General features: G+C 53.5%; 3 protein-coding genes across 3 annotated transcripts; 1 reads left to right on the top strand and 2 right to left on the bottom strand.

Moving 5' to 3' along the window:
* Positions 1–146: 146 nt before the first annotated feature.
* On the bottom strand, positions 147–1,819 carry POSPLADRAFT_1142875 (hypothetical protein; the record flags this gene model as incomplete). The annotated part of the gene is made up of 2 exons (XM_024485482.1): positions 147–538; positions 631–1,819. 2 exons carry the CDS (start codon positions 1,817–1,819, stop codon positions 147–149), a joined length of 1,581 nt encoding a protein of 526 aa, XP_024339189.1.
* Positions 1,820–2,162: 343 nt separating this feature from the next.
* POSPLADRAFT_1034008 (hypothetical protein) lies at positions 2,163–3,487 on the top strand (the record flags this gene model as incomplete). The annotated part of the gene is made up of 6 exons (XM_024476979.1): positions 2,163–2,242; positions 2,277–2,311; positions 2,344–2,455; positions 2,712–2,881; positions 2,971–3,129; positions 3,213–3,487. The coding sequence occupies 6 exons, from the start codon at positions 2,163–2,165 to the stop codon at positions 3,485–3,487; spliced, it is 831 nt and encodes a 276-aa protein (XP_024339188.1).
* Positions 3,488–5,122: 1,635 nt separating this feature from the next.
* On the bottom strand, positions 5,123–10,981 carry POSPLADRAFT_1143221 (hypothetical protein; the record flags this gene model as incomplete). The annotated part of the gene is made up of 16 exons (XM_024485532.1): positions 5,123–5,229; positions 5,276–5,413; positions 5,695–5,756; positions 6,165–6,227; positions 6,274–6,302; positions 6,474–6,672; positions 6,742–7,093; positions 7,148–7,779; positions 7,835–8,361; positions 9,607–9,714; positions 9,930–10,024; positions 10,093–10,138; positions 10,213–10,358; positions 10,473–10,605; positions 10,726–10,760; positions 10,855–10,981. 16 exons carry the CDS (start codon positions 10,979–10,981, stop codon positions 5,123–5,125), a joined length of 2,799 nt encoding a protein of 932 aa, XP_024339187.1.
* Positions 10,982–14,362: the final 3,381 nt, after the last annotated feature.

Here is a 14,362-nt window from a genome sequence, read left to right as displayed (position 1 = left end):
ATAACGTTTCCAGTCATTGGTTTCATCATCCCAATTCAATCCGATCCTGTAACTGGCAGGTTGTCAGCGGTCGCCGTATATCGAACATTGGGCGCTCTGTCACCTACTACGAATCGTACACTACTTCGATCCTATAGAAGATTGCATCAGTAATGTGGACAGTTAATATTGTCAATAGCCGATGGAGCGACCGATACACACCCTACAATTCCCCGTTTGTCGAGACTAGTCAAGCACGACCTTATCCAACACACCCACTCTGTCATGTCTTCTTCAGCTTCCAGGTATGTTATTGATATCAGTACGTGTACGAGATTGTCGAAGACGGAAGGTAAAAGCATGGTGTCCAATTGCGAAAGTCCTTCACTCAACTCTCCTCGGTCACTCCGTCCCAACTGTTTGAAACGGATGTTGACGGAAGAGACATGTCTTAATGTGACGTGAGACAGAATCTCGCGCACGTCAAGGCAGGATGCATTGCAACCATGGATTCGAAGGGATGTGGGGCTTGTGTTCTCAAAGAAATCACATTGACGATCTATAAGGAATATAAGCAACGGGCGAAACCACCGAGGAACCATAGTAGCAGGCTCAATTCGTCCGCAGCAGCATCAAGGCCAGAATGCTTACCAAATGGAGCCCAGTCGGCATCATCTTTGTTGCCTTTGAGAAAAAGACCAAGATCGTCGAGTGATGGTCCCGCATGCTGAACCAATTCATTGATGGCGGATGCCACCAACGTATCAGCGTCTTTAAAGAAGGGATATACCTCAGCGTAGATTCGCATGATTCTGAGGGGATATTCCATATCGATCAAGCAACGGATAATATGGGCCACATGCTGAGGCTGGGCACTGGCATCATGCACGCCAATTGTAATTAGTGCCAGCCTGGAATGCGCGGGGACTCCTGTAATCTCAAGGTTCGCATCATCACTATCTCCATTTCCAAGCACTAGCTTTTCAAGTGATGGGAGTGCACGCAGGAGCCGGGCAATGGAGGAGGAGGAGAATTTCCACCAGATATTCTCGTCGAGTCGCAAGACGCGGACCGAGCCCCAAGGGTAGACGCGAGGGGACTTGCGACAGGGGTTGCTCATGGCGGCCATGAAAGCAAGAATTTCTGTATAGCACGGCCATGCAGAAGGATCGAGCTTAAACCAGGAGCTGGCGAACACGTCGCCCAGGCTGATAACCCGCAGGTTCCTCATTGGTGGCAGCAGGCGAAAATTGGAAAGTGTCTGAGGGTCGAATGGAAATGAGGGTCTGGTGAACTTGACATTCTTGAGAAATAGCTCTTCGAGGCCCGGCAGAGCAGAGGCGAGGGCGCCAAACGTGACGATGGATGGAAATGTGACGCCATACAAGGTGAGTGCGGTGATCGAGGCAAAGCGGGATAAATCCCGGAAGACGGCGGCATTGGCGGCCCGCAGCGACGACGGCCACGACGCCGCGTTGATGTCCAGCGCGTCGATCCGAGTCCATCTGCCTGCAAATCTGGACGCAAACGTGGCCACGTGTGGAATCGCTTTCGACTCCTCTTCTCCCTCGATGGCGACGAATATCGGTCCTCTCCAGCCCCCGATCTCCATCGCTGCAGTGTCTGTTTCGAAGCGCTCCACGTCTTCTTCGCTTCTGAACGTCAGTCTGGTCTGTAAACGCTTCTGGTACGTCTCTAAACGCTTCTTGTACATGTGCTGGAAGAATCGGCAGACCCTCGCGCATCTTGCTATTGCATCGGGGTTTTGTTCCTCCGCAACATCGCCCAAGACGTACATCCAGAGTTCCAAAGGCAAGGAAGGTCCTTGACTGATCTGCATGCTGTCTGGTTAGCAGGCACGACACTGGAACCTGTGGATTCGTGCTCACCAAGATGCCGGGCATATTCCGGTCTTCCCACCGCAGAGATACCATCCCTGTTGCATGTTCCTCGCTGTCTTCCATCGAAAGCTGTTCATACTTCAATAAGACAAGCTCTCCGTTCTCTGCGCTGCCTAGGAGGACTTACAGGTCGGATGCTCGGTTGTGACTGTGAGGCGAGATGTGGTGCGATGTGCGACTGGACTCCTTGTGTATGTATGCGGTGATATTTAAACAGGCTTGAAATAAGTACAGTAACTCCACTACCTATCTGGACAGAATTGCACGAAACCTGCGTTCGGCATGGATCCTTCTAAACTTCCCTCCGATGTTCTGGATACGAATGAGGCTGTTGTGCCCCGCGTAGCGTCAACACATATTCAGTGAGTTTCACATTCTCCGATACCTGCATTGTAGAGATCGGAGCCCCCCTGCACCGCTCGAGAATACACGTATGGCTGATGTGGTTGCTTCCACATGAAAGCACAGCTTTCCATCTCTAAGCGCCTCATCAACCGCACGCCCTCTGCCGCAGCCGCCATGAGGATCCCTCGCGTCAAGCCTCAGTTACTTTCTCGGAACATCAGGCAAGATAGGTAGGTGTCTGCACTGCAGGCAAAGGCGAACTGCGCATGCTGCGAACACCACGAGCAGATAAAGCATGTGATATGCACGACAGGGCCTCTTTTGGATACGAACTGCACGGCGTACGCTGCCTCGACCCCGAAAGCTCCACAGTTCTGTCACGGCGCAGGGGTCCACACGGCCTCGATGTGAACACGCTGCTCGTCTGACCACTCACTGCACAATATATTTATCACTTTGGTTCAAACATCTGCTATGTTTGCTCAGAAGTTTCCATGATCGCAATCCGGATATAAGAGTGCCAATGCCACGAAGATATGCTCTTACGCAGGCTCGGCTCGTCGTCGACGCGTCGGGCAGTCGACCGGAAGATGTTCTACTCGGCTCCGACTTCCCGCGGAATCACACAATGGCTGCGCCTCGCATGTACACTGCAGGTGTGCATCCCCAAGTTCCTCCATCGACTTTCTAATTTCAAACAAAATCCATATTCGGATCACACGAATGCCCGACGCTTATGATTCAGTGCCTCTCAGTGGCACACGATACTCCAACTCGCCTCGCGGGATCCTGAGGGTCCCGGGAGAGCGCGATCCCCCATCCTCGCTCGGCTTGTTAGGGCAAATGATGTCCCCTGGTCGTGCTGCACCCTGCTTGGAAGTTTTGGAGCTGATCTCCCAACGTGGTGAGCGTCTAGCGGACGTCGTGATGATCCATGAGTCGACATGCGAATTGTATCATATATGCGTGTTATGCTGACATGCACAGCTAGGGAGCGGGCTGCATCGCCCCCGGAGTTTACGCTGTACAGACGTTTTAACGTGTTTGGGACACGTACAGTCACAAATAAGCAAGATACTCCGTGGGCGCCGCAGACCACCCGAATATTCGGCCCATTTCTCCTCGTACATCGGCCTACTCGCTTCAAAAATGCAGGTGTGCGATCACAAGCCCGCCGCGCGGCACCAATCTGTGAGGACGTGTTATCTGTGGCTGCGGCGTTGTGGCATGGCACTCTCGGGTTCGGTGGTTTCATGCGGTAATAATAATGCAACCCGCCAGACATGTGAACGTCCTCCGTCTGAGGAGCGAGCGTAGCCAGCCTTGGAATGGCCGAGACGGTGAGGGGAGATGATGTTATCAGGCATACGACGTGACAGCTGTCGTTGTACATCATACAACCTCTTTCCTGTAGCGGCTGTCTGCCTTGATACGCTCAACAGCTTTTCCATTTTTGAATGCCATGCTCACCTGTACCTGTCAACTACACCGATATCGGAAGCCCTGACATGCTACGCTGCATCTTCCTATCGTGTTGTGGTCATATTTCTCCGTCCAACCGACCAAATTCCACGGGCAGGCACGCATCTCAAGCCGTCGGCTGCTATATCCTGCAGATGCTCTCCCAAGGTGAGAGGTGTGCATCTCGGTATTCCTTGTTCATCACCCGAGTGCATCCATCTCCTTATATTCAGAGCTTGTACAATTTCCACTAACTCGTGTGGTACTTGTTCAGATACACACAACGTGCGGCGGGACGAGGCGTCCGCCGGTTGTCGCCCGACATGCTTCCCCAAGCTGCTTCCAGAATTATGAACAGAGCGGAAGCTGGGCTATCGCAGATGTACGTGCATGCAGGAGGCGCCAGCTTAGGTATTGAGTGATGCTTCATGTGCGGTTGGAGCAGAAAATGCGTGCTATGGACACGCGCCCATGCCTGCCGGTGTTTGAGGCCGAAATGTTCGAGAGGCGGGAGAGCATAGAGGAGGCGTGAAGTACAACGCTCAAACGATCGTTGGGAGGGTGTCATCATCGATATATGAGGACAAACAAAGTGATCGAGACGGGCGGCATCCACGGCCAGACGCCCGCCACAACGCCCTCTTCTCTCATAACATCGACACGTCCTGCTGTGTTTTGCCTGCCCTTGGCCATCCTCTACTGGTGCCGGAAGCACGCTGCAAGGTCTCTGGTGAACTCACCTTGAAGCGTCCCATGTTGTGTTAGAAGCCCCGACCATCGGTCTACGCAAGAGGCAGTGAGGTTTGGGCTGAACGAGGCGGGAGATAGCCTTCGCCATAGCTAATGCAGGTGCGCTATCCTCAAACAGGTCACTAGTGGATGTACTGACATGAGCAGATAACGCAAATTGAATTTCAGGGTACTTACCGACGGGATTGTAACTACTTCGGTCATACCGGGATAGCTAGTCCTCCCAATCAATGTCTACACTCCCCGGGCGCGCCGGAGGTACCATGCGGCGGCCCGCTACGTGTTCCTGCCCCCTGAACCTCTCTGACTTCACGATCTCGGCTGTAGTCAGCGATATTAAATGCTCATCTGCGTCTTCGCCCGTATGTGAGTGACGGCCGCTCGTATTAGTCCGATACGTCTTAAGACTTCAAAACAAGCACTGATCTCAGCCCACATCCACGAACCGCGAAAGCGGGTAACCATGTTCATCTCATGTTGTGTCCGGTGTGGACCAAGGATGCAGCATCAGAGTCATCTGTGCAGGCTGACCCACGGAGGCGACTTTCAGGTACAGTAACACGGTTCCTGCTCCCAATTTTCCACCGTCTATTATTCCGAGTGGATCTGAGCGGCTCTTTCCAGGTTGCCGCAAATCAAAGGAGCGCTCGACGCTCGACGCCAATCACGCGTTGGAGACAGGATGTCTATAATGACTTGTTCTTGTGCGACGCAGCCATCGGGCCCTTCATCGACGTTGAAACCCCAGTCCAGGCGTCTACGCGAGAGATCGTTGTCATGGCATATGCAATACCTGCGCGATATATACCATCTGCTCACCGGTTCTATGCCATGCTAACCCGATGGTATGCCATATAAGATTTCCACATCGTACGTCCAGACTATCCTGTCCACGCGGGTCTTGTAGAATCCGCGGGTGGCAGAAGATTGGTGGACATTATCACTGCGGGTGCGCGCCTCCACGTTCCTTGTGATCTCTGAACGAGCTAATCATATCACTCTGGAGTCTCAACTGGAAGCAAGCGCTCACGTTTGCGACGTGCAGCGAGACAGGGCGCTCGCATAGATACATTCAGAGTGCAGAGGGAGAGGGTGGTGAGTCGGGAAGCGCAACGGCATTACGAATGCGCTCAAGCGACCGTCGTGATCCTCCCTTGACCGCCGGCGTTCGCCCGCTGGCATATTACGCAAATCGTATCCAGAGTCATACAACCGCTGGTCAAGGCGGCGAATGGTAAGTGCACAAAAACAAGCTCACCTGGCAGTATTCTGCAGAGGACCGAGAGGGCGCGTTCTCCGATCTTTGCCCGGCCCGCCGATCTAACGGACATCCTCCAGTCACGCTACGCCCTCTAGTCTATCGTAAAGCCGGCGTCTTGACACGGTGAGGACATTGCTAAGGTCTTGGTCGAGGCGCCTCCTCACCAGCTGACAAGACCGACGTTTCCCTTTTATATGCTATAGACATTCGTTTGTTGCTCACTACACTGTGGTCCGACTAGCATATCATATCGTATTAGACCGCTGACTGAAGTGCGCGTCCGAGAATATATATTTATTCGTTGTGCAATTCGAAACAGCACAAAGTGCCTCGGCTGCGTGTCCAACTATGAGGACAGTGTCTCAGAGGTCCAAGGGAGAATTCACGACACGGCGGGAGGACGTGTGTGGGAGTCTGAGCGAAGCAGCAATATCACAAAACTGACGGCACCTGGCCTGAACACCTACGTCGCAAGTGCCGCTGACGCCTCGCCCATCCACTTTGTGTGCAAGGCCGCGCGTTGTGGTCTCCTACGCACGAGCGCACGAGCATCCGGCTGCATCGCAATGAACTGACTCTAGGATCAATCGCTGGTCGTCCTTTAGCTGTATTAGAGTGAGATAGACAATGGCCTGATGCAGCGGAAGGCACCCACTTGAGAAGAATGTATCCATGCCGTTGCGCCGCCATTTCTTCAGTTAGGATCGATCGCCGGTGACCCTTCGGGTGCATGCCGATGAAATAGATAACGGCATGATGTAGCAGAAGGTACCCACCTGATCAGAACGCTTCCACGCTGTGTGCGCCGCTATTGCCTCAGAAGGTGCACCGCCCTCGAAAGCAGGAATCTCGATGATTTTTACATTTCCATTTTTGCCCACCTTGCTATCATAATGTTTCCAGTCTTTGATGCCACGATCCCAAACCAATCCGAGCCTAACATGGGGCGTTAGGCGCTCTTCACATACTTCAATCCTATAGAAGAATGCATCAGCAATATGGACTACATTGTTTTCAATAACGCATGGGAGAATCGATACACACCCTAGAATTCCCCGTTTATCGAGACTAAGCAAGCATGCCTTCGTCCAATATGCCCACTCTACCATCTCTATCTCTTGTAAAGACAGGTCAGGCTCATCGAATCTTACACGTATGGTAACGTGCACGAGGCTGTCGAAGACAGGAATTGAAAGCACGGCGTCCAACTGGGTAAAGACATTGTTCAACTCTCCTCGATCATCCCATGAGAACCAATTGATACATATGTCGACGGAAGAGACGCATGTCGATGTGACATGAGACAAACTCTTGCACGCACAGATCCAGAACGCCTTGGGGTAAGGGGGTGGACTTGACAAGAGGTATGTTCTTTCAAGGAAATTGGGTAGGCGGTCTACAAGTAGTATGAGAAATGCTTGACACTGCAAGATCACAGTAAGATGCTCACATGGGTCTGAACGAAATCCGCCCCTATCGCTGCATGACGGTGTAGGAACTACACGGAGCTTGAGAGAAAAATCAAGATACTTGAGTGACGGTCCCGCCTGCTTGATCAATTCATTCGTAGCGATGACGACCACCGTATCAGTGACATCGCGACTGAGATATATCGGAGTCATGATCTCTGTGATTTTGAGGGGATAGTCCATCTTGATCAACGAACGGACAATATTGGCAACATGCTGCGGCCGCCCGGAAGTCCTATATTCCACGACGATGTTGATTGGTTTCAGCCTGGGATACGCAGGGACACCTGTAATCCTCACGTCCCTAGGAATGCCATGTGCGTTCGTAAACATGTCTTTTGCGCTTCCAAACTTGAGGGACACAAGTGATGGAAACGCATGCAAGAGCCGAGCGATGGAGAAGGAGGAGAATCTCCACCAGACAGATTCATCGAGTTGCAAGCGGCCGACCGAGCCCCACGGATATACGCAAGGGGATTTGCCACAAGGGTTGCTCACGGCCGTCATAAAATCAAGGAGTTCCGTGTAGCACGGCCACGCAGTACGAGTGAATTCTGGCTTGTCCCAGTTGTCAGGCCTCAGGGCCCAAGTGGATTTGCTGCAGGCTCTTGGGCTGTGGAAGAAGGCGGAAATTGGCAAGTGTGCGAAGGAACGATGATCCGGTGAACTTGACATCGCGGAGGCTGAGGGTTTCGAGACCTTGCAGAGCCGAGACGAGGGCGCCAAACGTGACGATAGATGGAAACGTAACGTCATTCAGGGTGAGGCGGGTGATCGCGGCACAGCGGGATAAATCCCGGAAGACGGCGGCATCGGCGGCCCGGAGCGACGACGGCCACGACGCCTTCTCGATGGTCAACTTCACGACGCGGACCCACGTGCCAGCTGCGAACGTCGACGCGAACGATGCTACGTGCGGGATCGCCTTTGTATCATCTCCCTCTATAGAGACCTCACCCACTCTTCGCCAAGCCATCAGCCCCTTCGTTGCAACTTCTTTCGCGGCACGTCCAACGTCTGTCTCGCTCCTGAGCGTGAAATAGGACGACCTTCCATCAATGTATCGCTCACTCCACTTCGCGAATACCCTGCACACGTCGACGCATGTTGCTATTGCGTCATAGTCGCCCCCCTGCGCAAGCTCGTCGAAGACTTGCAGCCAGATTTCCGCAGGCAAGGAAGGTCCTTTGCTATGCTATATTCTGTCTCAGTCCTGAATGGCATGAGTCTGACATATCACCTTACCACGAGGATTCTGACAGGCTTCCTCCGAGTTCGCTTTTTAGATGCCCGCGGCATCCTCGCCTTGAGAGTAATCGAAGGCTCCGCTTGATCGTTATCTCAGGCGCAGGGGGATCTGGGACGGTCAAGAGACAAGACTGGGATCACAGAGGAGGTGCGCTGTGGTCCTGTCCCGCAGGCTACCAGTATATGTATCGTGGCTCCTGCATCGCCCTATTATAAATTGGGAAAGAGCTGTGGAGCTCGATGGTATATGTCCCGTGGTTCTCGCGCACATTCAACTTCGCACCCAATACGGCGAAAGTCAGAGACATTGGATTCAAGACATTGACGCCTCTCGTGGGCCTTCGCACGTGTATCAGGCCACTACTTTCCCATCTGCAAGATAGAACACTTCTATGTAGCCACACGGCTGCTTCATGGCGTCTCCGCGCATTCTTGACCAGACGGCCTCAATTGCAATCACTATGACAGGGAACTCGTGTCCATACAATGATATCCATACGTGCAGCACTGGAAGCAATGAAGGTGCACCCCGGCAAGTATCAGCGCGGCCATGTCGAAAATATATCACTCTCAGCTAAAATAACGCATGCGGCGATGCTACAAGGAAACATATTACGGTCTCTGTTTGCACTTCGCACAGCAAATCTCGATAATTGGATGATGGTCAAGCTGCGCACTGCCTTCTTTCGTCGCTGTCCTTCTGACGCCGTCTGACGCGGCACCGCTCATACATATCGACCATAGGTATCTGCCTCCGCATAGCCTTATCGCGAGCACGTTCCTCTTCTGATCCTCAATAGAGTTTATCTTCGTGCATTATGAACCGCCTTCAATTCGTCCCAGGGTCCTCTTGCCTGGAAACGAAGTATCGCGTGTGAATATCTCCATGATGCACGCATTGCGCCCAGAATCAGGCAAATTTTGATGCTCGACCAGGGATGCCTCCGCCTGCTGCAGGACAGTTTGGCCGCGGATCGCGCGCACTTTACACCGTGCGACTCAGAAAGAGCGCATTGCAGCAGTTGCCCTGGGTCACGATGTGCAGCGATGCGCGGCGTCTGGCGACCTTCGCCTGACAGGCTCAGGGATGCGCATCCAAAAAATCTCGTTGCATTAGCGCGCGCTGGCGGCGAAAAGTATATGTTCAGCAAGATGGAGAACAACCCGTCGGACCACACTGCGGACCACAGACCGTCCTTGCGTGTCTAAGGCGCTTGCGAACGACTAGGCGAACAAATCCGAAGGACCACAAGCGGGCTGGCGCCTGAGGGTCCTGAGCGGTGCCCTTCGGATAAGAAGCCTGACCGCCTCAGGTGAGCAGGGGTCATGAGGGGGGACGAAGATATTACAGCGGTGAGTTAGTCATCGAGTGTTGTGATGATCAGCATGCGGCGACATTGTCGTGCAAACGCTACAAGGACTGAATCGTCCGAATCTGCAGCCGAAGCCGTAGGGATGAGATGGAAATAGGGGGCGGGGACATGCCAGTGTCGGAGTGCGTGTAAAGCGACACACTTGCAAGAGGGCGACGCCCGGACTCAAGACGACGGCGAGGCTGCGTTCGCTTCGTGCTTGCTCAATAGGAGCGTTGTCAATGTCCCCAATATCGTCTACGTGCAAACGACATTAAAACGTGAGGATTCGGCCACATATAAATGAGGCAAGTCGGCGGACATACCGTTGTCGTCGTTGAGCTGAACTCGACTGGAGTAGCCAGCGCTCCTCTGGGTTAGGTTTCGGTATAATCGATAGGCAATGCTCCAACGTCCCATCCACCAGGGTCGGCGGTGAAATTGACCGCATAGTCTCTGTTAACGTCTGCGGCTGCTGTGGACTGTATTCGGCTCTTAAGAGAAGGAGCCTGAATGACTAAATTAATACCGTTCACACGGCTCTGTGTCGTCGCGTTTCTGGACATGTCTTTCGTGGTCTCAAGACGTTCCACTGAAAGAAGGGCGTCAATATTTGTCGTAATGTGATAGGCGTCGGGTACCCTGTGACCTGTAGTAAGGCGGATTAATCCTGCAGATCCCAATGGCCGGCTCTTTCGATACATACACAGGGACGTTGTGCTCGCCAAGGCCCAAAAACCACCGACGACTACCAGAGCACTTTGATCAAGTTGGCGTCCTGCAAATGTTTCCGGTAATGTATTAGTGATAGTCTCAATGGTGTTTCCAAGCTCCTGATACTGTTGAAGACAGGTAGTGAAAGCACGAAGTCTAGCCGTGGAAGACCAGCTCTCAACCATACCCTCTTGAATAAGTAAACTCGAGCTTAATGCGGGACATGTATTTGGATTGGCACGTACCGCGCCTCCGCTCTGACCAAAGGGTGGTACACAGACTCGAGGACGTGAGATTCGTATTCTCAGTGATGCTCATCCAAAATGAGGATAGGAGATCCACGAGGGTTTTCAGGTAAAGCGTCATCGACTCACCAATATTATGGAGCGTAGAATAATCTAAAGGCAGCCCAGCATGCCTGAGAACCTCGCTGAGGAGAAGCCCCGACGTAGATTGTACGAGAATAAGCAAATGCGATGAAGCAGAAATTCCCGTCGCCATGAGAGGGGCAGTTCGTCTTGATCCAGCAGTGCGAAATTTGGGCGAGATACAGACGCCTGCGGGTATCGTCGGTGCACCTCGAAGCCCCATGAGCTCATCACTGGCGCTGCAGCTCACACCAGGAACGTTAACGAACGAACGCAAGCAGTGGGGCCATGCGGCCCGTCTGACAGATCTATACTTGATTCCTCTCCGGTCGATTCTCAGATCTGTTTGTTGCAGCCTGTTGCAGCCCAGTTTGTGGTCGAAGTAGGAAGCCGGATGACATACGCGGCTTGGAAAGATGGGCGGATCTGGGGAACCGGACGTTGCAGAGCCTGAGCATGATGAGGGCGCAGGACGTTTCCATGGGCGGAAACGTGACGTCACACAGCTCGCGATCAGATCGCGGAAGAGCGGGGTCGGCCCGGAGCTGCGGCAACGACAGCGCCTCTGCCTTGCGAATCTCGACGCGAATAATGTCGATGGAGACTTGCGACAGTCCTGGCGTTTTTTTAATTTGTTTAATTTTTTTAAATCCAGTTTTGTATCCGCTTGAGGGCCTTGCCCTATGCCGGATAATACATGCGCGTGTAGTGCGTAGCGGAGGGAGTAAAGGTCACGGGCTGTCAGGTAGCATGGGGAAGAGGGAGCGCGAGCGAACTATCGTGCGTGTTCCGGGGTGTAGGTCATCTGGCAGTCCTGGCGTTCTTCTCGTGTAGCCTCTGTCTCTACGCCCTCGACGTTTTCGCTCCCGGACGCCCTGCTCTCTGCTACACCAGTATCGGAGGCCTCGGCACACGCGCTGTATCCTTCTGTCGCGTCATGGTCGTATCCCTGGCAAAGTCGGTCAGGAGGTGGAGTCATACCTTTGCAGGCGAACGCGCATCCTAGGCCCACTACTACATGTGCGCACCTCCATGTTCCTTATTTCACCTCCCGGGTGCATTGATATCCATATTATATAGGCCTATGCAGGAGCTCTGTTAACCGGCAGTAGTTTTTGAAGCTTACACGACGTGTAGCGAGATCCGCAGTCAGTCGGTCTGTTCGGCCAACAGGCTTTCCGTAAACTGCATCTAGGATCGAGGGTTCAAGTAGACGACTAGGAAGGAGTAAGCGAAATACAGTGTTATCAGCGCGCACGACTGATATGCTTTTAGTAGGGAATAGGTGTGGACGTGCTCCTGTCCTCGTCCGGTGCACCAGTATAACAAGCAGACTGCGTGTCCTTCAACGAACAGGAGGTGCGCCGACTTGAAACCTTGCATAACAGGACTACGGATACTAGAGCGCGGGACTGGAGTAAACGCTACGGGTTTCCCTCGCTCGCCTCGGATCTTGCTAGGACAGTAGAGCCATGTGATATGATTCAACACGCCCCCGGAGTGCCCCAGTACTCCAGCGGCCCCACGTCCCCACGGCCATCCTGCACGCCCACCACGTATCACCAATTCTGCGAGCGGTAGCGCTGTGATAGCGTGTTATGCGCTGCCGCGCTCCTCGTGCCTGCCGCGCCACCACGACACAGCATTCACCTTCGACATCTCTCTGTTAGCCGGTGCGTCCAGGTGCAGCACACCGTTCCGCGGCCAGCCTTGTGGCAATTTTTACCGTCAGTAGTCCAGTGGTCATGCATATACTGATATCGTTCTGATGATGATTGTTTAATGTGGTCGCTGTCTTGCGGGAAGCTGAAGGCTTTGGCATCCTGTACGAGGGCCTGTTGTGCCTCTCGTGGACGACAAATGAGATGTGGACGTTCGGCCATGTCGTCGGTTCCCTGCGTCACAGCCCTTGTCAAGAGGGAGCTCTTCTCTACGAGATTCCTAGCATACATTCTGTGTGACTCTCCCTTGACGTTCGTCCGCAGTCGGCCTGAGGATTTGGTTCTCCAGCCACTTACCCTCATCTCACCAAGGCTATGTCAAGGTACGTGTGTCGGCGCGTCATGCGTTTGCAGTATCGATTCATCTCATGGTCACTCGATTGTTCAGGAATGGTCCAAGTCAGCGTGGGCATATAGGCATCCCTGGATGCCCAGGGTATGCGTGCGCCGCGAAATGCTCTCGCTCGACGTGGTCGATCCCGCTCCGCAGCCGTGAGACCTATGCCTGTGGCACCGCCGGGACGACACGGCATATCCGGTCGACCTTCGTCATTGGGTCGCGCATCAGGAGACCAGACAATCTGCGACAAGTCATTTGACGATAACATGGCCATTAGTCTTCGTCTCCATGCTGAACGATCGACCTCATCGTCGCTTCTACCTCACCGCCTCGACCGAGGGTGGGCCACTCTTGGGGAGAACCAAGACGCAGTGCCCCGCTTCCCTGGCCGAAATCAGTGCAGACTCTTGCGTGGAGCTCTGGTGACGGGACATCCATTGGAATTGCTGACGCTTCTTGCAGACTCGGAGGCATGACTTGCGTACTTACCTTCCATTCGTCTAACCGATGTCCACCCACGATGAAGGTCCACGGGGATGTGCCCCGTATGTCGCGGTCCATGCAGCGCTGCCCGACATCTCAAGCGACCCAGCAAGATGCGTAGCCGCCTAGCATATACGTCCCCCGCGACCATTGGTCACTTCACTACATGCTAGCCATCACAACGGAGCATCCGGCGCCGGGACGCAATCGCCAACACCAAGGACCCTACTGACAAAGTGAACGATACGCACTCGACGTTCCCCTCTGCATCATATGCTACAGATATCTGTTTGTTGTGCACTACCTACTGTGGTTCGATCAGCGTGTCATATGGTACTAGACCACTGACTATGTGCGCGTCCAGAATATATTTATTCGTTGTCCAATTTGAAACAGTACTGAAGTACCTCTGCTGCGTGTCTAGGCATGAGGACGGTGTCTCAGCAATCCAAGTGAGAATTTACGATACGACGAGAGGACATGTATGGGAGCCCGAGTTGAAGCAGCAACATCATAAAATAGACGACACATGGCCTGAACGCCTACGTCTCAAGTCCCCTTGACGCCTCGCGCCTCCACTTCGTATGCACGGCCACGCGCTTTGACCTCCTACATACGAACACATGAGCACCCGGCTGCATCCCAATGAACTAGTGCCTACCGCCATCCACCGCTGGGGGGGTGCCTGTCACTCTGGCTCTTGGTCGCCCTTTTTCTTTGCGTGCCAATGAGATAGATAATGGCATGATGCAGCAGAAGGTACCCACCTGAGAAGAACGCTTCCACGCCGTGTATGCCACCATTGCCTCAGAAGGTGCACCGCCCTTGAAGGCAGGAACCTCGACGACTTCTACATTGCCGTTCTCGTCCATCTTGCTGTCGTAACGTTTCCAGTCTTCGATGTCATCATCCCAAAGCAATCCGAGCCTGACACGGCAACTGGCAGGGTTTCAGTGGCCATCATAATGTC

Source organism: Postia placenta, assembly GCF_002117355.1.
Source record: "Postia placenta MAD-698-R-SB12 unplaced genomic scaffold POSPLAscaffold_7, whole genome shotgun sequence".
Classification (NCBI taxonomy): domain Eukaryota; kingdom Fungi; phylum Basidiomycota; class Agaricomycetes; order Polyporales; family Adustoporiaceae; genus Rhodonia; species Rhodonia placenta.
This window is presented reverse-complemented; position numbering and strand designations above follow the sequence as displayed.